This window comes from Lineus longissimus, chromosome 7, assembly GCF_910592395.1.
Source record: "Lineus longissimus chromosome 7, tnLinLong1.2, whole genome shotgun sequence".
Taxonomy (NCBI): domain Eukaryota; kingdom Metazoa; phylum Nemertea; class Pilidiophora; order Heteronemertea; family Lineidae; genus Lineus; species Lineus longissimus.
Window position 1 is genome coordinate 18,244,593 of NC_088314.1, and position 27,629 is coordinate 18,272,221.

The window sequence follows — 27,629 nt, forward strand, 5'->3', positions numbered from 1 at the left end:
CCTGTTATTACTAGAAGAACTCCGACATCCTTCGATGTGCACATCGAGGATGTGACAAATCGCGCCAGGTGTAGGCAAGTTGGCATTTCCGAATTTTTCGTTCACAAAAACCTCGATTCCTGCTTATGACATTGTTGATATTCGCCGATTCCTATTTCATATAATCTTCCACAAACAGAGAATCAATATTCATAAGAACTGACAGCATGGACTGTTTTAGTGAGTTGAAATTCACTCTTTATGTTGTTTATATACATACGTCATACATGCACTGACTGTACAGTGTACATTACACATGTCGGATGTATGACTATGTATTGTTAATTTTATATGCATGTGTTCTGTACGGTGGCCCATAGAGGACATGCGTTTATTTTCAATAATATGAGGAAGGCTCAGGCCTTGATAGGGAGCTCTTCGCTAATAGGGCTGGTGAGCGAGAAGACTCGGGGGGGGGGGGGATATAGTTAGGATGATGCCATCATGGCAGTTGAGTTGACCGAAGAAGCAGTTGGCTAGCACACAATGTCAATGATGGCGAGTAGTTGGTGGTTGGGAGAGGGGGGGATATAGTTAGGATGATGCCATCATGGCAGTTGACCCAATAGATGCTGTCGCAGTATAGAAAATAGGTGGGGGAATGTGGGAAACTAAACACAACAGGAGAAGGATAGGTATTTTTGCCCGGAGATAAGCATAATAATCCCATGACCCAACTGTAGGATTTGAATTCAAAAGGTCTTAGCCGACCCCTGTCCTGAATAGTTTGAGGTCTCACTAGCCAGTGGTGATCAGGTGTTAAGGTTGTCTCATGCATTGTGCTACATCCGTCTATGCATGACTGTATGTCTAGACGACGTTGAAACTTGGTCAGATGTATTCTGCAAGAGACAGGCTATTCAGAAATGTATAGGTTTGTGTGAGAGTAAGGTACTGCCAAGTCTACAGCCGCTGGAACAGGGGTATGCATGAAATGACGTCAGGTCATTTTTGGAGGCACGTAGGCCTGGCCTCCTCACAGGCTAGTGAGACCTGAGCGTAGCGCGTGCGTTTGAGTTAGTGCGCATGCGCTTTCTTCGGAAAATTGAAATGTTGTGGACGAGTGGTTTCAGGGTTTTAAGGTAGGATGTTGTCATGGAAACGGGGAAATAGACATTGAGACCAATGTACTTTCAAGATTATTGCATTATAAATGGAACCAGACCGTCGACATCTTGCCACACCCCATGATATTAACGAAATCGTCGTCGAAACGGGCAGCCCCGGATCGATCATGTTGGTGCGCATGCGTACAACGGAAAAGTTAGCAGACGGAAAATCTTTTGCGGAATTTTGCCAGTTCAAAGCATGATTTCTTCGCGGAAAGAGAAAAATAATCTCTGGCAGCGATGCAGATTGTTGTTTAATGCATTTCGATTCGCCCCAGGGTATCGTCGCACTTTGATTCGGCCCTGTTTTGACGAAATCTCCAACGGAACAGCGGCTAGTCTGCGTAAACATCATCGCGTCCCGCTGAATTGTTTTGGAAAAAGAAAATCTCTCCCCAGGTAAATTGCTGTGCATTAGCGTATACGATTCGCGTGCAAAAATGTCACCTGGGTGTGGAGGTTTTCTGGTTCCGGGTCAAGTTTTTTTCGTTGACGGTATACACGCACTCTCTAACCATTTAGCTCGCTCGAGAGCTCCCTATAATAGAAAATTTTTCTTTTTATAATGCGTTTTTTTTCTCTCGAATTACAACCGCCGTCGGATTTATTTCTCACTGCCGAAAAAATAATTTCCACCGCCGGGTAAAAAATAATAATTCCCACCACCACCAAAGAAAATAATATCGACCGCGGTGGAAATAATATCCACCGCGGGAGCTAATTCGTTATTGACACCGGGTGGATATTATTTCCCACCGCAGTGGATATTATTTCCACCGCGGTCGATATTAATTTCCACCGCGTTCGATATTAATTTCCACCGCGGTCGATATTAATTTCCACCGCGTTGGTGGGAATTATTATTTTTTACCCGGCGGTGGAAGTTATTTTTTCGGCGGTGAGAAATAAATCCGACGGCGGTTGTAATTCGAGAGAAAAAAAACGCATTGTAAAAAGAAAAATTTTCTATTATATTGAAAATAAACGCATGTCCTCTATGGGCCACCGTAGTTCTGCGCTAATTACCGGTTAGCGCCGTCTTAAGATTGCGCTGCGCATTCTTAGGATCGTTTAATTGCGCGGCAATCTCGAGATCGCGCAAGGGTGGGCGTGCACTTTTTGCCGATTGTGCATTTTAGGGATGATGATACTTTTACAATACATGTTCATGATGTTTGGCTTTGCATTGGTAGCTTTATTTTTCACCTAAGTTTTTGCTACACCAACAGTCACATGACTGTCATGTGACTGTCTATGGGATGTTGAAAGTAAATTAATTCAATCCCGGCCAAAGTTGACTGTCTAATGGTATTTGGTTCCTCAGTTGTATTGTCTTGAAGTGCCAGGCCCTGCACCTTGGTCTCTTTCGTCGGACTTGCTCTCCACCACGTATTCATCGATGTCTTCTTCGTCCACTATCTTCACGTTCGCTCCTAGGATGAATGATGGCTGTGGCTGCTGTCCGAATACAACGGTGTATGGGGTCTGTTTGATAGCCTCTAGTATACTAGTATGAACATATCAATGGCGATCAGGTTCTGTCGTTTGTTCTAGCGAACATTTACAATACATTTCCTGAAGTATACAAATACCTTGACTTCTAATGACTCGAGAAAGAAATTATCAGGAATAAGAATTGAATCAAGTTAGCAAAATGAACACCTCCACAATAATACCTCAATGGGCTCAAAGATAAAGGAGATGTATAGTAAGGCATTTTATCTTCTGTTTCGTAATATTGGCCTCTCGCATGATCTCACTATGACACTATAGCCGCACTTACACCACCTGAAAATGGACCACCAATCTTGGTTCGGGAACCAATGCCGCACCATCGAAAATCCACCAAGCGCTTACACCAGCGCTGCAGCTAGTTATAAAATCCGGCTACAGATGGCGCGCAAACAATAAATTGCATGCGCAGAAAGCGCCATTTCGAAAGCGCCGCCTGGAGCCGAACCATCTAACTAGCCAATTGCCGATCCATTTGCGCGTACACCACGACAAAGCCGAGCTTTTAACAAGCCGGGCGAATTTGGACCATCAAGCTTGGTGGGACAAATTCGCTCGGCAATTTGTATCGGCAATGGATTGCCGAACCAATTTGTCGCTGCAATGTGGTGGTGTAAGTGCAATTGGTCCACTAATATTTCGTGGTCTAAGCGCAGCTAATGACACAATATTTACTGACCATCATCTCAGAAGCCTAATTAGCAGTGCTAATTAAGGCGACCATGCCTTTGTCTTTGATATTGTGAACAGATCTCACTATGACACTTTGACCAATATTTACTGACCATCATCTCAAATCCAACAATAAATCCCTGAACAATCATTGAACAATATGGTAGAACGAATTCTACTACTAGTAATACGTAGGGGACACCATTTTCTTTCACACCAAGTTTCCCGTCCTCATTTTCTTTCATTCTGTCCCTTATACAATAAAACATTGCAGAAGTTGATGTTACTTTTCAGAATTCAAGCCCATGATCCGTGCAGAAGATTATTGTTGGAATGGCAACCCATATTTGTTATTTCACATATTTCATCATAATTTATGCAGTTTGATGTTGCAAATTCTCGGAGAGAACATAAACTCAGTTGTATTATTTGCAGGACAACATCTCACATTGGCTCATGCAACACACACACGACCCCAACACCCTTGCGCGATCTCGAGATTGCCGCGCAATTATAGGATCCTAAGAATGCGCAGCGCAATCTTAAGATAGCACAGATCGGTAAAATGCGCGGAACACATGCATGCCTGTCATGTACATCAATCATGCATGGCATACACACTTCTGTGAGACTAGATGGCTTCACTGACCGTTTACTTCTATGGTGTAGCATATTAAAAGAGGATCATATGGAGGCTCCATACGCCCAGCCCTAGGCTACGGGCCTAGGCCTAGACTACCAAGCAATCAACCATTGACTATAATCTATAAATAACTGTCACGACAGAAGGCACAGCAAGCTGTTCATTTGTGTCATCAGTCATAGCATTACTCCAAATGACATTTCAACAATAGATCTACATGTCATAATTATTCATTCATTGTCGCGGTGGAATGTGGAAGTATGATGATAATAACAATGAGTTGTTGGCTATGTTGAAATGAATCAATCCTTATTCTCCAAAAGATTACTATTCCTGTTTTTCAGTCAATTCAGATGTTTTTTTTTACTACATTTACATGTATGTATGTTCTTTTATAACTAACTCTAGGCCTTTTAGTTGTTGGGTTCTGGGCAAAAAGGGAATTGTTATCTCTTGCATCATGACTTCCCTGTGGTTGTCCCGGCTGTTATAAAACGCGGATTCCGCGGAAATCCGCGGAAAAATCACAAAGCCGCCAGTAAATACGCGCATAATATTTAATGATAATTATATTATACAAATAACAACATAAATCATAAATCGGAGGCAAGAACTACCAGTTATCTGCACATTTCATCAGTCAGATTTTAATCCTCTGGAGCGCCATTCATGCCATTCCGATCGACTCTTCCCTCTTGCTTTTTAGCTCACCTCTTAGCAGAGGTGAGCTTATCCCATACCGTGGCGTCCGTCGTCCGTCGTCGTCGTCGTCGTCGTCGTCGTCGTCGTCGTCGTCGTCGTCGTCGTCGTCGTCGTCGTCGTCGTCGTCGTCGTCGTCGTCGTCGTCCGTCGTCCGTTAGCAGGGCACGTTTCGTAACTGTTAGAGCTATTGAGTTGAAACTTGGCACACATGTACCCTTATGTAATGACACCTGGGAGACCAAGTTTCGGTCCGATTCGTTTCATGGTTTGGCCACCAGGGGGACAAACGTTAAAAGTGAAAATATGCAATATCTCCCTTAATAGTAGTCGGGAAATTTTGAAAAAAATATGGTAGGTACTTCTAGCAAAGGTGCATCATATATCCTCCGGGTTTTTGATTTGACCTCCTTTTCAAGGTCACAGAGGTCAAATGGTGTAAATTAGCCGTTAGGATGTAACGATGGCACGTTTCTAAACTGCAATGACTATTGATACCAAATTTGGTACACATTTACCCCTTAGTCAGGTGATCTCAGGGACCAAAGTTTGGTCCAATATGATTCACCACTTGACCACCAGGGGGCAAAATCCAAAAACCTTAAAAATGTGATTATTCCTTAACTTCTTGCCCGATTGCCACCAATTTGATATCATGGGTACATCTAACCACCATACAGTATATGTCACACAGGTTTTTAATTTGACCTTCTTGTCAAGGTCACAGAGGTCAAATGGCGTAAATTCGCCGTCAGGCCGTAACTATGGCACGTTTTTTAACTGCAATGACTATTGATCACAAATTAAGTACACATGTACCCCTTGGTCAGGTGATCTCAGGTACCGAAGTTTGGTGCGATCTGATTTGCCGTTTGGCCTCCAGGGAGGGGGCCAAATCCTAAATTCTTCAAAATGCCATTATTCCTAGTAATGACTTGCCCGATTGGCACCAATTTTATGTCATAGGTACATCTAATTCTAACAACCATTCAATGTGTCACCCGGGTCTTCTTTGATTTGACCTACTTTTCAAGGTCACAGAGGTCGAATGTACTGTAAATTGGCCATTTTGGGGAAATTGTAATTGCTTGGACCTACATCAAACCTAACACTACATGACACAAGACCATGCTCTTTGTCCATCTTTCCTCCACATGAGGTGAGCACAATGGCCCTGGCCATTTCATTTTCTTGGTGTTGATAAACTTTGCATGTTATCTTCGACACCACCGTGGTTCCTTCCCTATAACGGAACACATTACGAGGCTGCTTTCAAGTGTGACTGTTGCCCGGATTGATGTACGTTATGGTATATGCCTCCTTCAAATATAAGTCGATGATGAACTGAATTCTGGTCTACGAAATTTTTTAGGACAATCAACCTAACCAACCGAACCTAACCAACCATATGCGACTGCACATTGGAGTCTATTTTAAGCAATCACAAAAACTTACTTCGCGGCCCGTCTAGAGTATAAGTTTATTTCAAACTACCAGGTGCTTGTGATTTACGGCGCATACAGCGCACCATATAACGGGGATTCCCAAAGACCTTGTCACCAGGAGTACTTCATGCGCACAACAATGCACACTACTAATATGAAAAACTCTCACCTGCGGTTCAGGTAGCCACCCTGTAGCCAAGTTAGATTTTTCTGCGGATTTCCGCAGAATCCGCGTTTTATAACAGCCATGGTTGTCCAGAGTACAAAATAGGAAGTATACGTGTAAACCACCTCACCATGATCCTTCTCAGTCTGTGTTAAGAGTGTTACTGTTATGTATGTTGTCTTCCCATTGCCAGCATCCCCCCTCAGAGGGGCAGGGCTTTTATACTACCACCACTTTTCAAAGCAGCTAGAGTAGGGAACCAATTTGAGGGGGGGGCATCTGAAATCTGCCAAGCTGCCAAGCCCCCCCAAAAAAAATTTTAGTGATGTCAGTGGCAAATATGAAATTTCCTTTCTTTGGCAGATTTCAGGCATTTGCCTCTTCATAAGTACTAAATTTGACTGCAGGAATGAAAATATCTCGGTTTTAACTCTCTGTGGATCTTTTTCCAAAATTGGACAGTAAATGTGACCCGCTCTACCAAAACTAGGCGCTTGTCGCATCTGAACTTGACAGGTTGATATGGACTTGTTGTTCATTTCCCTATTGTAGACCTTTGTGACACATTCAACAAAAGGTCTACAATAGGGAAATGAACAACAAGTCCGTATCAACCTGTCAAGTTCAGATGCGACAAGCGCCTAGTTTTGGTAGAGCGAGTCACAAATAAGCTTTTAGAGGCATTTTGGTGCAGGTGAGTGGTGATTAGGGAACAAGATTTTGAGGTTGTTGTGCATTTTTCGCGGCATTGTCGTCAGAGACCTTCAGCAGCAAACCAACTTTAGGATAAGTCATGTTAGTTAGAAAGCTCTGCCCCACCCTGTCTTATTTCATGCATGTAAATACCGTATCAATAACCTCATGTACATGTATGTATTCCCCTTGGTTTCAGATTGAGACGTCTTTCTTGTATAGGTCAAAGTAGGTTTTCATTCATTGCTCCCATGGCGGTCATCCTAGATAGCGCTCATCAGGTTTAAATTCAAGTTTAAAGCCATCAAAATGAATTTTAGCAGTCATAAACAAAATTAGTAGTAAGACAGGTAAGACCATCTAACACATAAAACAAAAGTTCATGACATTTTGGTGTAAGAAAAGGGACTGGTCAAAAATCGCAAGTGTTCAGTAAATTGGAAAGCTCATCCTTTGAATCCAAAATGTCCTGCTTATTTTGTTGATGACTAATATAAGTCTTTTGATGACTTCTGGTGGACGTTATTTAGAGTGCCCCCCCCCCCCCTCGCTGGTCTGCAGTCTTCTCCACTTGATTTTTGTAAGGGCGTGGAATTTTTCATCCGATGAAGGACGATACCAATTTGTCATTATATCTTACTTAGTAATTTTCACACATTTAAAGTTTTTAACTTTTATGTTGTATTGACCCCCAAACAAAAATAAATTGGTTTACACTTTCTTATTTTGCTTGGGGATTTAAGGTCTGTCTGGTATAAGCCGGTTGCTTTTTGGGGAAATTTTAGTTTGGGGAGACTGCCAAAGCCAAAGTGGCCCAATGAATTCATTAGGAGGTGCTGCCACTCTGTGACCTTTTCAAGGCCAGCTATGACGGCGAAGTCAGTGTTGTGGTATAACCTTGTCATATTTCATTTCATGTTTATGCAGTTTATGCAAGTATCAATTCGTTTCTTGTACCCCCCCCCCCCTCCTCAAGGGTAGTTAAGCTATCACCACTAATCTTTGCCAATGCTTGAGTAGTATTTATTTTTCCTTTAGTGAAAATTTGGCGAAGCTGGAAAGAATAAGGATGCTAATGTGTCGATGTCTTGTCGAACATACAGCCTTACCCAGTAAAATTAGTCCGGTTACTTTATATGATGGTGATAACTGATATATTGTTGATGGTGATGTCTTGACGAAAGAAAAAGTAGCATTGGTGAAAAAAGGGTGATGCTTGAGCCTTAAGATGTCGTTATAGGGTGATAAGGTGTCGTACCCTTGAGGAGGGGGGGTACAAGACACGAATTGATACTTGCATTAATTAGTAAGTTAATCATCATATTACATGCCGTTGGGTTGGTTTGCATTTAATTCTTATCAAAAAAAATTGTGATAATAAAAAGTATTCTGTCAACAAAATATTATCCACATGATTTATGAGGAGATTGACTGACTTCTTGTGCAACTCCTACACCACTTGAGCCAAATCTTGTCTTCCAACACTTTATCATTAGTGATAAGTGACCAGATTCTTGTCTTCCAATACCTAATATTAGTAGTGATTAGTGACCAGAATCTTGTCTTCCAACCATTTATAAGTGATCAGTGACCAGAATCTTGTCTTCCAACACCTTACTAGTGATTAGTGGCCAGAATCTTGTGTTCTAACACCTTGTTAGTGTTAAGTGGCCAGAATCTTGTGTTCTAACACCTTATTGGTGTTAAGTAGTCAGAATGTTGTCTTCCAACACCCTACTACTACTAGTGATTAGTGGCCAGAATCTTGTGTTCTATTAACACCTTACCAGTGATAAGTACTCAGAATGTTGTCTTCCAAAACCTTATTAATGATTAGTGACCAGAATCTTGTCTTCTAACACTTCACTAATACTAGTGATTAGTGACCAGAATCTTGTCTTCTAACACTTCACTTATACTAGTGATTAGTGACCAGAATCTTGTCTTCCAACACTTCACTAATACTAGTGATTGGTGACCAGAATCTTGTCTTCAACACCTTATTAGTGATTAGTGACACGTAACTTGTCTTCTAATACGAAATTGTCTTATTTCCAGACGCACACTGCAGAGGGACCTCAGACAATCAACACGCAACGGAGTTGCATCGCGTCGCAAAACAATCACAAGATGGACGATAACGTACGTAGGAGAAAAATGGTTCCAAAAATCGCTACAGAGGGCGCGTCAGTCTCATCTGAGTATGACTTGGATTTGTCATCTGGCGTTGAGACATCGCAACCCAAGCGATCAGATACTAAAAACGGTGCTTTTATAAAAACTGAGACTTCACTAACTGAATTGAATGATGATACTGATGATCGGGACACGACGCCGTTACTTGGCGATGATGAGACGTCGGTGAGAGACCGTGATAAAGATGTTGATGCGGTCGTCGTCGAGGTCAAGGACGGGGACGAGACATCTCTGACGATCGCCCTTCAGATATTCTTGCCGTACATCATCGCTGGGTTTGGAATGGTCGGTGCAGGAATGGTGCTTGACGTTGTCCAGGTGAGCAGACAGTTTATTTTCAAATCCACGGGTGATGGAAAATGTCTTCTGAATCATATTTGATATCAAAGGGGTACGCCGTTCGTAAATACTGGTGGTCCAGGAAAAAAGAAATACACTAGTATTAGATCATGCATTCAACTTTTCTGAAACTTGTATCCTGTTTACCCAACAGCAAATGTTGAAATTTATATTCAGCTCGTATACTACGCCAAAAAATTGGAAATTTTCAAATTTAATTTCAAATTTTGCAATTGGTGTAGGTCTTGATAAAGTTCTTGGTACTATCTTGTTCATCAAACTGCCCTCTAACAATCTTAAATTCAAAAGCATTGCCCTTCTAAGTACAACTATTAGTCGCAAAATATTGAAAACAGCCACTTGGAGTATGATTCCGGTTTCGGTAGGTGGCAAAATGACCAATCTCCCGTGAATCCAGTGGTGAAAGTGAACTTCATATCATAGTGTGAATGTAAACCGCCTGGCTTAGGCCTACTGAACACACACCTGTGTTGCCTCAGTGAAATACAACATCAAACTTCAAAGCCTATGTGATGTAGGCCCTGCTCTTGTTGTGATAGGAGTTCTTGTTTATATATTGTTGAACCTCACATTGCGGACACCTCTATTAAAGACACCCTCTCTATTAATGGTGTAGTTGGTCCCAAAGTGGTTGCTTCCATTGCAGACCTCTGTCGTAGGACACCTCTCAATTGAGGACAGCATTTGTTAGTACCAAGGAAGGGTGTCCTTGATAGGGAGGTTCTACTGTAATTGTCAGTCCCAAGGGTGTCCTTAATAGAGAGGTTCTTCGACTTCTGTATTGGCATGATCAAACTCTGGGACTTAACACACCTGTTTTGCCTCCTTGTGTCAATTGGTTGGCTCCATAAAGGCCTATGGTGTGGGCTTTTCTAAGCCCTAAAGTTTATTAGACATGAAGAAATCAATAAAATATATACCGTGTGTGAAATTCAAAGCAGAAATCAAGGACAACACATCATAATACCCAATACAAGTCAGGATTGTAAAGTACAGTAGAGGAGGGAAACCTTTCACATTTTTTTGGTTATTTTTTTCCCCCGAGTGAAAAATTCTGAAGGCATGCAATTGCAAGTGGATCGGAGTAATGATATGTTCGAGTCCTGATCACGTGGAACAAAATCTGGAGTTTCGAATCAAAATTATTTGTGATGTTTTCACCTCTGCGATGATACGTATCAGCCAAAATTTAGGCCTCGTGCTTCATGCATCCAGATGGCTCAAAAACCCTTTGCTGATGTATTTTAAGGTGAAACTCTAAAAATATGTCTTATCAAAAGTAAAGAATGACAAAATTGGCATCCTCACAAAAAAAATTTTTAAACGCTGGTACGTTCAAATCAAGCTCGGTAACTTCTGGGTTGAAACGTCTCCATGTTTAAAGAGTTGATCATAGGCACTACCATCTTCGCTGGAACTTGAAATCCTATAGAGGAATTGGAAGACTTTTAAAACGAAGTGAGTGCCAATTTCAAGGGTGGGAGTCAGTTCCTTGTTTTCTAGAAAACAAAGTCCCACTTTTGAAAAATAGCATTTATTTCATTTGGAATGAGTTCTGCATGTAATTTATCGCTTCAGGATTTCAAGTTCTAGCCGAAAACCGAAAAGGTGTTGCCCATTATTGTCTACACTTAAACAGTCATTCATAAATAACCAGACAATGACGGCGCTCGTGACCATACTCTAAATTGTTTCAGTCACAATAGAAAAGTTGATTTATTGAAAGAACACAATTTGTTGCTTTTGTTGGCCTGATGTCACAGATGTTTGCGGGGAGATGTAATGATGGTTATGCCAAGAGTCGAGATACCGAGATATCGTAGAATTAGTATGTTGTTCAGTCATTCATGTACGTTTGGCAGATGGAGGCTAAGCGACCGAAGCACCGGGTGTGATGCGTCAATAGACGGGTTACTCAAAGTCTGTCTTATAATTCCGATTATTTGTAATTTCAAAGGAATACAGGATGACCTGAGTGATTTCGTTGTCACACAGCTGAGGGAAAATTACCAATATTTTCGACCAGTTATCAATATTTTGTGGAGTGGCTCTTTCGGTCTTCGTTGTTTTGTGAGATCTCGTCGTTCAACTTTGCGTCAAATGCGGCACATATTGTTGGTTGGTATGGTTCCTCTTGTCGTAGTTTGTGGATTTGCACGGATATCTTGATATTTCTCGTCCACATATGGGCCCCTCCTGCCTTCAGCAGGAATGGTTCCCTTGTCTCTCGTTGTGATGACTGTCATGCAATCATTTGAATCAGGCTGCATTTCGTTGAACTCAGGAACAAGGTTGTCGGCATGAATTACTGGTCTTCGGTGTTAAAAGCAATGTTGTTTTGAATGGTACATATGCTTGAATCATACATGTACTTCTTCTGAATGTTCTATGCAGTCACTCCCATATTGATGAAAAAATCTGCCTTTCTTCAGGCTGTTTGTATATCTAATCTGCTCAACACAGCTGGTCCGGTCGTGCAAGTTCCCTTGGGCGAAATCTTTCCGAGCAAGAACTGTTGCAAGTCTTTGCTGTCCTGCTTGGATTTTCTACGCAGTTCTTGATTGAAAGCAGCCGGGGATCTGCACAGTCCAGGCACCGAGGGCATGAAAACAATGACCAAAAGCAGCTGAGCTATCACTCCAGTCCGGAACCACATTCGAGAACGGCGGAAAAACCATTGTTGATCCAGCGGTGGAATGGACCGCTGCAAAATAATAATTTGCGACAATAATTGCTTGTTTTTGGTGGGTATCGCACATGTCTGCTGTTTTACCCGCAGACAAGAGATTCTTATTTTGCGACTTGAGATTTTTTCCTCCATATAAGATGATGTATTGTCAATGTGATGAAAGTTTATTTCGTTTTGAAGCTATCCGTTTTTTGTCGTCATTGGCCTGAACAGCACTCTCTCTGGTGACTTGTAAGTGATGTTGGAATAACATCACCTGGAATGATTTAAAACAGTTAACCCATGCCATAGTATTATAACAACTTTACAAATAGAACTTGTCAACGATACTGTAGTGTTGCTTCGTAAAATGACGTTAAAAGACGCAGAACGAGTAACAGAAAATGGATTACATGTGCATGCAACTGGGGATTTATGCGCAGACGGAAAAGAGACGCCCGGCCCGGTCACAGATGTGGACCTTGACGTCCATTTAGCGGGCAACGGAGTGCTCCCGACGACTTTTGTAAATGATTGGACCAGAAACCCTGAGGTGATTCCTCTTCTTGACAGTTGTACAGAACACGACTCTTCAGAAACTGAGGAGACAGAGGATGGTATCGTTATCGAGGAAAATGAGGACAGTTCGTTTCGGATACTCCTGCAGTGTTTTATACCCTATTTATTCGGTGGAATTGGGTTCGCGCTGACTGGCGTATTGTTTGATTATGTTCAGGTAGGCATTACATTCTCCTTGTCCAAGACCGGAACTCTAGTTATGATGACGTCATTCCGACCCTGCTTCAACTGGCTGCCATTGCCACCAAATGGCCTTAACTAAGCCATTTCATTACTATGGGGGATCATCTGCTCACTTACCAGCTACGCCCCTGGATAATCCGCCCCTGGATAATCCACCACCCTCTTTATATCTTTGCAGCATTGGGAAGTATTCCGGAAAGTCTCTGAAGTCTTCATATTGGTGCCGGCTTTACTTGGTCTCAAGGGCAACCTGGAGATGACGCTAGCATCCAGACTTTCAACGCAGGTAAGAATCTATTCTTTAAGTGCCGCAGAAATGAGCGATATTAGTCGCTGCAATGGAGCCTTGATGACAATATGACAAGTGATTATAATTTAACCAATTGGTAGCCAAATTCCAACCAATTTAGTCAGATTGTTTTTTCATAAATTTTCTAAAAATTGCTTTGGGTTGACAAGAGTGTTCAATTGTTTTTCAGGCCAATTTAGGTAAAATGGATACAGCTAAGGAAAGGTGGAAAATGATAGGCGGGAACCTGGCCCTGATTCAGGTACGTGTGTGATGTGATGTCCAAGCACGGAACTTGGAAGGCGTATACTTTTGATTGGATGTGGTCAACGCGTGAGCAAACTTATGCTTCTCTGTTCGAGCTCCTTTGTGCGTCTTTGGAACTTTTTGAGCAACTCGCACATCAGCCTGTCCATACAAGAAAGACTTTCATATTATTGACGGTGGATTATTTATTTTCTTTTAGGCACAAGCCATAGTGGTGGGGTTCCTTGCATCATTAGCTGCGATGGTGTTCGGTTGGATCCCGGAGGGGAAGTTTGACGTCAACCACGGTCTACTCCTGTGTGCGGCCAGTGTCACCACTGCGTCCTCTGCCAGCTTCGTTTTAGGTAAGCGTAAATCCTAAAAACGTAAATCCTCTACTTTTCAGGTTGTACAATGGTAACAGTGGTGTTAGGCTCAAGAAAATGTAACGTAAATCCTCTACTTTTCAGGTTGTATAATGGTAGCAGTGGTGTTAGGCAAGGAAAATGTAACGTAAATCCTCTACTTTTCAGGTTGTATAATGGTAGCAGTGGTGTTAGGCTCAAGAAAATGTAGCGTAAATCCTCTACTTTTCAGGTTGTATAATGGTAGCAGTGGTGTTAGGCCAAGAAAATGTAACGTAAATCCTCTACTTTTCAGGTTGTATAATGGTAGCAGTGGTGTTAGGCTCAAGAAAATGTAACGTAAATCCTCTACTTTTCAGGTTGTATAATGGTAGCAGTGGTGTTAGGCAAGGAAATGTAACGTAAATCCTCTACTTTTCAGGTTGTGTAATGGTAGCAGTGGTGTTAGGCCAAGAAAATGTAATGTAAATCCTCTACTTTTCAGGTTGTATAATGGTAGCAGTGGTGTTAGGCCAATAAAATGTAACGTGAATCCTATACTTTTCAGGTTGTATAATGGTAGCAGTGGTGTTAGGCCAATAAAATGTAACGTGAATCCTATACTTTTCAGGTTGTATAATGGTAGCAGTGGTGTTAGGCCAAGAAAATGTAACGTAAATCCTATACTTTTCAGGTTGTATAATGGTAGCAGTGGTGTTAGGCCAAGAAAATGTAACGTAAATCCTCTACTTTTCAGGTTGTATTATGGTAGCAGTGGTGTTAGGCCAAGAAAATGTAACGTAAAATCCTCTACTTTTCAGGTTGTATAATGGTAGCAGTGGTGTTAGGCTCAAGAAAATGTAACATAAATCCTGACAACGTTGCGACGCCGATTGCCGCTAGCCTCGGTGACCTCACCACATTAGCATTATTAGCCGCCATCAGTACAGCACTATTTCGTGCAATCAGTAAGTATGATGTGTTTCGAATTATTGGCAGTAGCCAATTGACCCTACACCCTCCATTAAGGGGCCTACGCTGTTTGGCAAATATTTGAAATTTGTAATTGAATTTGAAAATTTCCAATTGCATCATACAAAATATAAATTTCAACATTATGGTTGTGTGGACAGATGTTTGAATACTATGTATACCAAATTTCAACAAATTGGGATGCGTGATTATATGTACTCCTCTGCGGCATCAGAATATCTGCGTTTCTATTCTCCTGACCCATGATTTAATATGAACGCTGTACCCCTTTAAGAGTTTGTCGCTAACCACTGGGGCACTCTCAAATGTTGTGCCGCCTGAATCTTATGTATCTTTCACAACTCTTCTGTAACGCTTTGACGGATTTTAATTATGGTACTCCTGAGGAATTGTGCGACCGGATTGTGTAGTTAGCTTGAGGGAAAGGTTCCCTCAACAATTGTGTGACAGATTTGTGTTGTTAGCTTGAGGGAGAAATACCCCTCAGCAACTGTGCGTCAGTGTTCTGTTGTTAGCTTGAGGGAGGGGCACCCCTGAGGAATTGTGTGACAGGGGTGTGTTGGTAGCTTGAGGGAGGGGTACCCCTGAGGAATTGTGTGATAGGGGTGTGTTGGTAGCTTGAGGGAGGGGCACCCCTGAGGAATTGTGTGACAGGGGTGTGTTGGTAGCTTGAGGGAGGGGTACCCCTGAGGAATTGTGTGATAGGGGTGTGTTGTTAGCTTGAGGGAGGGGTACCCCTGAGGAATTGTGCATCAGTGTTCTGTTGTTAGCTTGAGGGAGGGGTACATTGAGGAATTGTGTGACAGTGTTGGGATGTTAACTTGAGGGAGGGGAGTAGGAGACACACTTAGAATAACTTTCGTTCTCCATTCTTTCCAGATGGCCATGCGTGGCTTTCTCCTGTGATATTAGGGACTTTCATTCTACTCATCCCCCTGTGGTGCGTGATATCTGCCAAAAATACATATACGTCCGAGGTGATATATACCGGCTGGACACCTGTTATATCAGCTATGATGATTAGTAGGTAAGCATGTACACTGAAGGTGATATATACCGGCTGGACACCTGTTATATCAGCTATGATGATTAGTAGGTAAGCATGTACACTGAAGGTGATATATACCAGCTGGACACCTGTTATATCAGCTATGATGATTAGTAGGTAAGCATGTACACTGGAGGTGATTTATACCGGCTGGACACCTGTTATATCAGCCATGATGATTAGTAGGTAAGCATGTACACTGGAGGTGATATATACCGGCTGGACACCTGTTATATCAGCCATGATGATTAGTAGGTAAGCATGTACACTGAAGGTGATATATACCGGCTGGACACCTGTTATATCAGCCATGATGATTAGTAGGTAAGCATGTACACTGGAGGTGATATATACCGGCTGGACACCTGTTATATCAGCCATGATGATTAGTAGGTAAGCATGTACACTGGAGGTGATATATACCGGCTGGACACCTGTTATATCAGCCATGATGATTAGTAGGTAAGCATGTACACTGGAGGTGATATATACCGGCTGGACACCTGTTATATCAGCCATGATGATTAGTAGGTAAGCATGTACACTGGAGGTGATATATACCGGCTGGACACCTGTTATATCAGCCATGATGATTAGTAGGTAAGCATGTACACTGAAGGTGATATATACCGGCTGGACACCTGTTATATCAGCTATGATGATTAGTAGGTAAGCATGTACACTGAAGGTGATATATACCGGCTGGACACCTGTTATATCAGCCATGATGATTAGTAGGTAAGCATGTACACTGGAGGTGATATATACCGGCTGGACACCTGTTATATCAGCCATGATGATTAGTAGGTAAGCATGTACACTGGAGGTGATATATACCGGCTGGACACCTGTTATATCAGCCATGATGATTAGTAGGTAAGCATGTACACTGGAGGTGATATATACCGGCTGGACACCTGTTATATCAGCCATGATGATTAGTAGGTAAGCATGTATACTGGAGGTGATATATACCGGCTGGACACCTGTTATATCAGCTATGATGATTAGTAGGTAAGCATGTACACTGGAGGTGATATATACCGGCTGGACACCTGTTATATCAGCTATGATGATTAGTAGGTAAGCATGTACACTGAAGGTGATATATACCGGCTGGACACCTGTTATATCAGCTATGATGATTAGTAGGTAAGCATGTACACTGAAGGTGATATATACCAGCTGGACACCTGTTATATCAGCTATGATGATTAGTAGGTAAGCATGTACACTGGAGGTGATATATACCGGCTGGACACCTGTTATATCAGCCATGATGATTAGTAGGTAAGCATGTACACTGAAGGTGATATATACCGGCTGGACACCTGTTATATCAGCTATGATGATTAGTAGGTAAGCATGTACACTGAAGGTGATATATACCAGCTGGACACCTGTTATATCAGCTATGATGATTAGTAGGTAAGCATGTACACTGGAGGTGATATATACCGGCTGGACACCTGTTATATCAGCCATGATGATTAGTAGGTAAGCATGTACACTGGAGGTGATATATACCGGCTGGACACCTGTTATATCAGCTATGATGATTAGTAGGTAAGCATGTACACTGAAGGTGATATATACCAGCTGGACACCTGTTATATCAGCTATGATGATTAGTAGGTAAGCATGTACACTGAAGGTGATATATACCGGCTGGACACCTGTTATATCAGCCATGATGATTAGTAGGTAAGCATGTACACTGAAGGTGATATATACCAGCTGGACACCTGTTATATCAGCCATGATGATTAGTAGGTAAGCATGTACACTGGAGGTGATATATACCGGCTGGACACCTGTTATATCAGCCATGATGATTAGTCGGTAAGCATGTACACTGGAGGTGATATATACAGTGGAACCTCCCTTAGCGGACACCTCTCTATCAAGGACAACCTCTCTATTAAGGACACTAGTTTTGGTCCCAAAGTGGTTGTTTCCATTCAATTAGACCTCTCCGAGGGGTGTCCCTAATAGAGAGGTTCCACTGTACTTGCTTGATAACTGCATGGTAACATATTGGATTTTTGCCGGAGGAATGTAGTCCACTACAGGCTACTGTCCATCTATGTGGGTGCTTTTACTAGCCCTGGCATAGACACTCCGGTACAAGGGATCACTACCTTTAGTCTCATCTGACAGACCCTGAAATATTTATGCGTTGTGACGAGGCAGGAATTTTAGTTCTGGTGCCTCTAGACATACAATACTGGGTCCTCGCCAGTATCCTAGGCGGGCTCTTATGCGTGCTAGGAGACGCGGTGACGCAGTGGTAGAGAGTCGGACTCATGATCCGGAGGTCGTGGGTTCGATTCCCGGCTTAATCGCCACTTTGTTTCTCCTACTGGTCGAGTTCAAGAATGAGCGCTTTGTAGCTGCTCCTTGAAACCCCAGATTGACTTCTGTGGAGACCGGGATGATGATAGTCCCAAAGCGCTTGAGAATACCCAGCTATTGAGTAATTTGAGCGCTATATAAGCGCCGACTATTATCATTATTATTATTGCTAGCAAGCAGGCTCCACTAGGATATGAGGCTCCTGATGTAGTATTTCAGCTGGGGAGTTTTAGTAGTGTGCAGCACCCAACCTTTTCTCAATGATCTCTCAGTGTCATCAGTGGCCAATGCATTTCCTTATGAAGCAGGACACGCACCCTGCTTTATACGTGTCTTCTTGCCCTGCCCTTTAAGATTAGTATCTGAAACACCAGAGGTTTTCTGAATGCCAAACAAGAGTCTCTCGAGCATGTTATTAAGTGTGGTTTGTCTGTTTTTCAGTATGGGTGGCTTGATATTAGACTTCACAGTTGCAAACTACCATGGCATTGCGGTGTTTCAACCAGTTATAAATGGTGAGTATTTAAAATTTGGCCCATTCTTGAGGGATGGCGTTATCTGAAGAACCTTGGTTACATACCCAACATGTAGACTTCGCGTTGCTTATAAACTGGGCGAGTCCCTTTTTTTCAGTTGTTATGTCCTTTGAATGAGATGTATTTGGGCAGTGTGGATTGCGGTTAAGGTGTCAGACTTGTTATCCAAATATTCAGGGCTCGTTAAAGTGATACTATGATGTGATTTACAGCTTTGCGGAAATACCTCCGTTTTTAATTGTTGATCACAAATGTAAAGCTCAAATTTTCCATTTTTGATTAGATTTATTATAAAATCGCTGAATGTAAACCACCGCAACCGCGAAAATTTTCATGTTGTGACGTCATCAACGAAAACGGCATCGAAGCGAGTCGTCCGTGCGGGATTAAACCATCAATTTCTAGAAAATGTGCATTTGATTCGAAAAAAAACCTTACCGATTTACGTAGTGACGTAGTCATTTGTCAAAAACAGCTAAAACATTATATAGTGAAATTTGACAGGAGTTACCCTTTAAAGACACAGAGAGCGGTATATTTGGAAAAATCTGTTTTTCAAATACATGTACTTATCCTTTTTGAGCAGTATATTTCAGCTGAGCGCCTGGCCCTTGGGCCTCTTGTTCGGTAAACTTCATGGTGCTTCTTCTCTTACAGGTGTGGGTGGTAACCTCGTCGCTGTCCAGGCGAGCCGCATCTCAACCGCCTTGCATCGAGTCAGCAAACCGGGGGTCCTCCCTCTTGGCTCCGTCAAAGGCTGCCCGAACCCTTGTTCTACGTTCTTTGCAAAAAGTAAGTACAGTAGAACCTCCCTGAGCGGACACCTTTATTAAGGACATCCTCTCTATTAAGGACACCCTCTCTATTAAGGACACCCTCTCTATTAAGGACACCCTCTCTATTAAGGACAACCTCTCTATTAAGGACAACCTCTCTATTAAGGACAACCTCTCCATTAAGGACAATCTCTCTATTAAGGACAACCTCTCTATTAAGGACAACCTCTCTATTAAGGACAACCTCTCTATTAAGGACAACCTCTCTATTAAGGACAACCTCTCCATTAAGGACAACCTCTCTATTAAGGACAACCTCTCTATTAAGGACAACCTCTCCATTAAGGACAATCTCTCTATTAAGGACAACCTCTCTATTAAGGACAACCTCTCTATTAAGGACAACCTCTCCATTAAGGACAATCTCTCTATTAAGGACAACCTCTCTATTAAGGACAACCTCTCTATTAAGGACAACCTCTCTATTAAGGACAACCTCTCTATTAAGGACACTAGTTTCGGTCCCAAATTAGTTGTTTCCATCCATTTTGACCTCTCTAATCAGGACACCTCTCTATTAAGGACAGCGCTTGTCAGTCCCGAGGGTGTATTTAATAGAGAGGTTCTACTGTATTGTAACTATTCGAAGAATAAGGATTAACACTGGCTAAAGGACACCACCTCACACGCAATAAACCCTTGTTAGACTTATTGGATGTTCCGATAGGCTCTACGGTGTGAACTGTTCCTCTTGTCTAGTCAAATAACCAGGCATGTGACCTTTTGACTGGGACTATGGAGAATGAACATGCTCAATCTTCTCCAAGGTCACAAGTTCACGGCGCCACCAGTCCATAAGTCCTCGACAGTCCATAAGTCCACCAACAGTCCATAAGTCCACCACCAGTCCATAAGTCCACCAACAGTCCATAAGTCCACCACCAGTCCATAAGTCAACCACCAGTCCATAAGTCCACAACCAGTCCATAAGTCCACCACCAGTCCATAATTCCACAAACAGTCCATAGTCCACCAACAGTCCATAAGTCCACCAACAGTCCATAAGTCCACCAACAGTCCATAAGTCCGCCAGTCAATAAGTCCACCAACAGTCCATAAGTCCACCAACAGTCAATAAGTCCACCAACAGTCCATAAGTCCACCAACAGTCCATAAGTCCACCAGTCCATAAGAGAACAGCCTGAGTACGGATTCCAAAAGTACTAATGTGTGTGCCCCTCCCCCCCCCGAAATTGTGTTTTTAAGTTTGTCTCATTTGCATTCCAGACTTAAACTCGAGAACAGCACGAGTATTGATGTTGATGGTAGTGCCGGGTCACCTTATATTCGTCTACACCATTCACTATATGAATGCAGGACACACGTCCATCACCCCTATATTTACTTGTTTTTATTTGGTGGCTGCCTTACTACAGGTGAATATTGAAATCTTTCTTGCACTTTTAGCTCCTTGTATTTCAGCAGAGCTCAAGGCCCATGGGCCTCTTGTCAAAAATTTCCCATGAAATTTTCGATGTCTTGAGGCCTGATTCCAATAGAGCCTTTTCCCGCTGCTGTCAACCACAGCGCTCTGATGTAATCAGCTCTTTGCATGTGCTGTATAATACATACCAAGGCAGTGTTAGGGTACGAAGGGTTTGAATTTTGTTTTGGATGCTATTTTGTCTCTAAAATTTCATTTTTCAAAAAATCGAAAATTTCATTTTTCGATCAGTTTGATGCCACAACTGCACCAGGTACAAACTTTTATATATAAAGTCATATGTTGTTTTTTTTCGTTGCCAGGTGGCGCTGCTGTTGTATATAGCCAATTGGATGGTGCATTACATGTGGGGTCAAGGAGACGACCCGGACAATTTCTCCATTCCGTACCTAACGGCCATCGGTGATCTTCTAGGGACGGGATTCCTCGCATTAGCCTTCCACCTTCTATATCTGATCGGCGATCGAGATGCTGATGTTGGAGATTAGCCAATCAAAAACCATGACTGTTGAATCAAAGAAACTTTTAATTCTGTGAATTACCGAGAAAATCCCTAATTAGACATTTCCCCACCTTTTTCCTGTGGAGACTCTTCTGATTAATGCAGCACTCAATGTGAACCCTGTACTCCCCCTGCTTGGGGTTCACCACTATTTTGGTGTTGAACTTTGGAAAACCCTCACAGGCCTTATTGATCGATGTGTTATGGTGTGTATGAATAATCTGTTGTGTATTTCCAACAAAGACATCTGGAAAAAATTCATTGAAAAAAATCTGACCGGTCAAATATTACATCATGTTCATGATTCAGAACAGCTGCAAAAGGTTAAAAAAATTGACTTGTGTTTTGCTCTCCAACTGAGTGTCGGATCTTGTCAAAATTGTTACATAGGCCTAATCGTAAACATAAAATGTAAGCTTGCAAAACCTGCCTACTGTCACAGAATTATGTAAACCTGGACATATTCATGAGCATTTGAAGGGCTTTGAACACAAAGGACATATTTACAATTTGAAAATGTTGAGTTGCTGACAGGAGCAATGGGCAGTGTCTCCTATCTTAAAGGCCCACACCGTTCGTTAAAAATGTTGAATTTGTAATTGAATTTGAATACTTTCAATTGCGTAAATACATACTAAATATAATTTTCAGCATTGCCTTTGTAGACAGATATACACATATTACAGTAGAACCTCTCTATTAAGGACACCCTTGGGACTAGTGCTGTCCCTAATAGAGAGGTGTCCTGATTAGAGAGGTGAAATTGAATGGAAACAACAAATTTGGGACCAAAACTAGTGTCCTTAATAGAGAGGTTGTCCCTAATAGAGAGGTGTCCGCTAAGGGAGGTTCTACTGTATATGTACCAAGTTCCAACAAATTCGTTTTCATAATAACTGCACGACGGCATTGTGTATTAGTGGATTTCTATTTAACTGGACCACTTTACGAACGGTGTACCCCTTTAAGAACCATGCATTGATGGGCTACCTATGTCCTTGGTCCTCTCATCCCTTCAAATGCACTATCAGCGCAGTCCTTATGATAGATGGCACCACGGTCATAATGTCATAATTATCATAATTGCACTTATGTCCTGTTAGCTTGAAGCCCTTTATTTATATCCAGCTGAAAGGAGTATTGTACTTTCGATGTACTGTTATTTTAAAACCAGAGTTATTATTTTTAAATCACGTAGTAATATGTGACCCGTCACAGCAAAAGCAGGCGCATGTCGCTCTGAGTTTGGCAGGTTGAGACGGACTGTTTGTTCAATTCTCTATTGTCTGCCTATTGTGAAATATGAGCACATCAATTTCTTCCATTATCTCCTGGTGTCATTTAGGCTCATCTTCTGTGCGACATGCGCCTGGTTTTGCTGTGACGGGTCACATCTGTGTGCACTGCGTGCAATCTTTTTTAACAAAATTAAGAATTGGTTATTTTTGTTCTAAATACTAACAAATATAGATCTATAGTTGATCGTAATGAAAATTTAAATGAAAAAAACATGTGTCGCTCTTTTGCGGGGCCCTTCTCTCTTTCACTACCGCACCCATAATTTACTGGTCCGTACCCTGCCTATTACTGGCCGGCAGTAATCTGTACTGCTAAATTTTCCCCAATTTCTATCCCTAACGACAGTCCCTATAAGTTTTTGGTTGGTTTATGAAAAGCGAGATGGCAGCACTGCACTCGATCTAATGTAGACCTCGTCCCCAAGAGTGTGTTATGCGAGCTATTTTACAATGAAACTTTTGCTCAGCCAAGTTGGGATACAGGCCACATGTGGGCCAGGGGTGCGTTACACTGCCAAAGCCTGCGGTAGTGAAAGGGTTAATAGAATAAGGCATGACATATCCAAATACTGTTAATCGAGAAATATTTGTGGCTATTATATAAGTCGTAGTTCCAACTATCATAAAACCCCGTGTTTTTTCAAGACCCGTGTCTTCGCCGTGTGTCAAAAAACCCGGGGCGCACTTACACCTATCAGTGGTGTTAGATAATGATTAATAGCCCCGGCGACAGGTGCGCTGTAGGTAGGGAGCTCTCCTGTGTTTCTTTCCCGTTGGAGGGGAATTTCGCATGCGCAATACCGAGGCAACTACACCGTGCCATCTGTCGCCGGATCTTAGAACTTGCAATTGCCGTGTCTATTCAGATTCCACCTATCAAAAAACCCGTGTTGAACACGGGTCTAAATTAGCCCCCGATTAGCCCCATCGAGCTCGATGGGGCTAATAGACACGGGGATTTGACACACGGGTCTATTTAGACACGGCAATTCATAGGTGTAAGCGCAAAAGACACGGGGATTTGATAGGTGGAAGTACGACTATAGTACGTGGTTTTGTAAAATTGGTGCTTTGGTGCAGCTTAATTATCGCAGCATTTTGACAACTTCGGTTAGATTTTTGTTTTGGTGTATTATTTTATGAATATTGCTAGTTTAAACAAATTCCCCTTTGAGAAACAGAACTAAAAGGTGTTTTGTGAAATTCGCTATTTTCTTTAATCCCAAATGAAAATGCCCTTTTTAAGGTTTACACCCTGTACCATTCGTTTAACATTTGAAATTTCCAGTTGACATAAAAAATTTCAACTTGTGTAGAGAGATTTGAACAGAACTTTTATAGAGAGGTTCTAATGTATTTCCGTCCTTTGGACGAGCCAACCTTGGCAATAAACCTTGTCCATAGACTGCTTTATAGTGCAATAATGGGAAATGATAAGTTGAAATTGCAAGTAGTTCAATACACTGTGAGATAGTAGAGACACCTATGAGCGACTTTGTGTTATTAAATCAGGCCAACCTGGCTCATGCCTGTAGTTTTGTTTTAACGAGACAAGACCACTAATGAATATTCATAGGTTGGAGAGTCCAGGCCTATCAATTAGACGAGTGCATGTTTTTAACTCTCAAGTACATATTTGGAGAGGTATTGAAAAAATATTTGTTGTGGCAAGTCTAGAGATATAAAGAACTTATTTGATGAAAAAATTAATTTCGAATTTTGCTAATTTGGTAATAGGGGGCGTGTTTTGAGATTTTTCTGCTAGTTGGCTGAAAAGAGTGGAAATATCAATGTCTGTCTAATTTGTCGATTATCAAAAAATTTCCGTGGTCAACTACCAGTTTATTTTTCACCATTTACTTGCCTGACTGTCCGGAATATCATATCAAAATTTCAGATTCACAACCCCACGCAGTATTTGATGCGTCGCGGTCAAACTAAATCAATGGTGGTCTTGTCTCTAACCCTTTTGCTGCTGCAGCCATTTTGCCCCCAGCGCCATCTTGTGCTAAAAGTGGATACTAATACTGAACAATTGAGCTTACTTTTAAATGGACAGTCAAAACGGTTCAAAAGTGTCGCCATCTGCACAAAAAGGATGAAACTAATGTTCCGTGCGTGCGATTGGAGAGGTTGCGACCAAGTGCTGGTGAATTAACATTTGTTTGGGGCATGATGTCCTATGCACGTCGCCCGCACGTCACGGGACTATGTACATGACATGCTGTGTACGTCGCCAGCAGCAAAAGGGTTGATATCTAGTAATATAACTGCTGTTTTATTCTACTTTGCCCAACCTTTGCATCTATTTCTGTTACTATTCCTCATTATGTTAAAAAATGTGAAGAAACCTTTAAATATATAATTTATATTATCAAAACATTGTTATTTATTTCCACATCTTGTAGTTATTACTTGCAATAACAAAGTAACACTAATTAATGTTGCGTGCCATGAATCAGAATGTGCCTGAAATATTGGACACAATTATTGAGCCATGTATGGTATTTTTTCGGTTCCTGGACTAACGCTGAAAGGGTGGATGTCGTCCTGGGTGCCGACGAATGGTACCCAGGTTCGAGATCGACTGGACAATAAGCACCCTGGATGATTTATTCAGAAAAGGTATATTGGAGGGATATATCCGAAATGTGCTTTCAAAGACCTATAGGCCTAAACGCGTTTTTTTCTGTTTATCTGTTCTTTTTATTTCGAGCACTGCTAATGCCGCAAGTACCACGGCGCGAGATAAAACGAGATTGCAAGAAACGTCCTCGTCCCTAAGATCCGTAAGCCAGGCAAAAAGAAGCTGGGTGCTGTTTGTCTAGTGTAATGGCACCCGGGGTGCTTATTGTCCAGTCGATCTCGAACCTCGGCACCCAGGACGACATCCACCCTTTCAGCATTATTGAGCCATGTATGGTATTTTTCCGATTCCTTGACTAGCTCTTGCAGCTGCTCATTTTGGAATATTAGCTATTCAAGATAGTGTTTTAGTTACAAATCTATAAAGGCTGGACAGAAAAGGACACAGTCACAGTCCGAAAAAGGCAGCAGTGCCCTGCTTCAAATGGAAATACATCAGCCGCTTGTGAGAAAAGGCCAAGCAAACAGAAAGTTTGAGAAAAGGCAGGGCCCGGTGCCCTGCTAAAATTCTTAAGTTGAAACACTGCAAGTCCAGACTCATTGTGGCTTGTATAGAACAACGTCAAACGTCCAGATTTTATTCTGAGAAAACCATTCGTAATACTGCCGTTTTATTAACTCCTCATCATCTCCAAACAGCTTCGAGCCCGTGACTCAAGAAATTCATATGACTTGTGACACCCATTTGTCAAGATAAATGACTTGAGAAAATAAATATTTTGTTTCACTTTTTCGTTTTTCTGTACATGCTCCAACTTCTGACAGACCAGGTCGCAGACCAGGTCGCATATGTGACCTGTCACAGCAAAACCAGACACATGTTGCTCAAACCTTGGCAGGTCGCGACGAAGTGGTCGTTCATTTCACAATTGTCTGCCTTTGGGAAATCTGAGTGCATCAATTTCTTCCAATATCTCCTGTTGTCATTTAGGCTTATCATCTGTGTGCCATGCGTCTGGTTCTGTGATGGTTACACATATGGATTATATGGATTCAAGGTCAAAATAACAAATAAGGTGCGACAATGCTCAACGGAGGTATTGCACACGAACCCGGAGAAGAAGACAATGTGTTAATACATCCTCCCACAGAAGGCCTTTGTATCATTCTAAAATACACTCAATTATAGCCCTGCTGCATTTGACCTGATTTGGTGAGATATCTTGGGTGTTACATCAAATGTGCTTCACCCCTCTGTCGCATCCAAAGTTGCCTGCATTTTAAAACACTAAACTTTGCAGTCAAGAAACCTGACATATTCTCTGAATCTGTTCCTTGTCAGTAAGTGATCCAAAATTTACCTCTATTCTATACAATACTTGTCCTTTATAAAAACGAAATTTGATGATTTCAGATTTCAGATCACCACTTTTTGTCTGAAAAGGACCCCGAATCTGCTTGAAAATCACATTTTTCCTGGACCTCTTAGGAGCCAGTCCCCCCCCACCACCCCTGCTTGTGTGCTTTCTGCCGCAGGGCTCTGTGTGTGTGTATTCTAAAATCAACCAAAGGAGGATGGGAGGATGCACACCATGACACACGTGTGCCGTGATATCGGATGAGCACGGTGTGAGCAGGAAGTGCTCAAGAGGTTCATCCTTGTTGTAATTGGCCGCTTCCTTATCAGCTAAGTACAGGGCATCCTTTGTTTCCTGGTTAGGGGTAGACTCCCTGGGCAACCCATCGGTCATTCTAATCATCTGGTCTCCTTAGGGTGAGGATCGAGGCCAGTCCACTGCGTCCGGAGTGTAGGTTGGGGGGCGTGAGAAAGGGAACACCAATAGCCTCAGAAAGTTCCTTGTCTGAGTTCCACACCTTTAGTTTCATGAGTGTCCAGCTTTTAGGGTGTATGCATGGTGGGGTAGTCTCCTAAATCTTGCACTTTCCTGGCATCTTGGAATATCATAAGAAATACATGTACATGGACTAAATTTAAATTTCAACAATGGTGTTGTGTGGACTGATATACCAATACAGTGGAACCACCCTTAGCGGACACCTCTCTATTAAGGACACCCTCTCTATTGAAGACACTTGTTTTAGTCTCAATGTGCGTGTTTCCATTCAATTTGAGCTCTCTAATCAGGACACCTCTCAATTAAGGACAGCATTTGACAGTCCAGAGGGT

General features: G+C 42.0%; 1 protein-coding gene across 3 annotated transcripts; it reads left to right on the top strand.

Moving 5' to 3' along the window:
* The first annotated feature begins 69 nt into the window (after nucleotides 1-69).
* LOC135490784 (solute carrier family 41 member 1-like) lies at nucleotides 70-26,228 on the top strand. Of its 3 annotated transcripts, XM_064776278.1 has the most exons (12): nucleotides 70-219; nucleotides 7,178-7,206; nucleotides 9,037-9,492; nucleotides 13,143-13,250; nucleotides 13,444-13,515; nucleotides 13,720-13,864; nucleotides 14,665-14,811; nucleotides 15,716-15,863; nucleotides 18,681-18,754; nucleotides 19,433-19,567; nucleotides 20,839-20,987; nucleotides 21,358-26,228. In XM_064776278.1, exons 3-12 carry the CDS (start codon nucleotides 9,109-9,111, stop codon nucleotides 21,541-21,543), a joined length of 1,548 nt encoding a protein of 515 aa, XP_064632348.1. In that variant the 5' UTR covers nucleotides 70-219; nucleotides 7,178-7,206; nucleotides 9,037-9,108; the 3' UTR covers nucleotides 21,544-26,228. The 3 variants fall into 3 exon arrangements, with proteins under 3 accessions (XP_064632348.1, XP_064632347.1, XP_064632349.1); XM_064776277.1 differs by lacking the exon at nucleotides 7,178-7,206; XM_064776279.1 differs by lacking the exons at nucleotides 70-219; nucleotides 7,178-7,206; nucleotides 9,037-9,492 and adding an exon at nucleotides 11,002-12,938.
* Nucleotides 26,229-27,629: the final 1,401 nt, after the last annotated feature.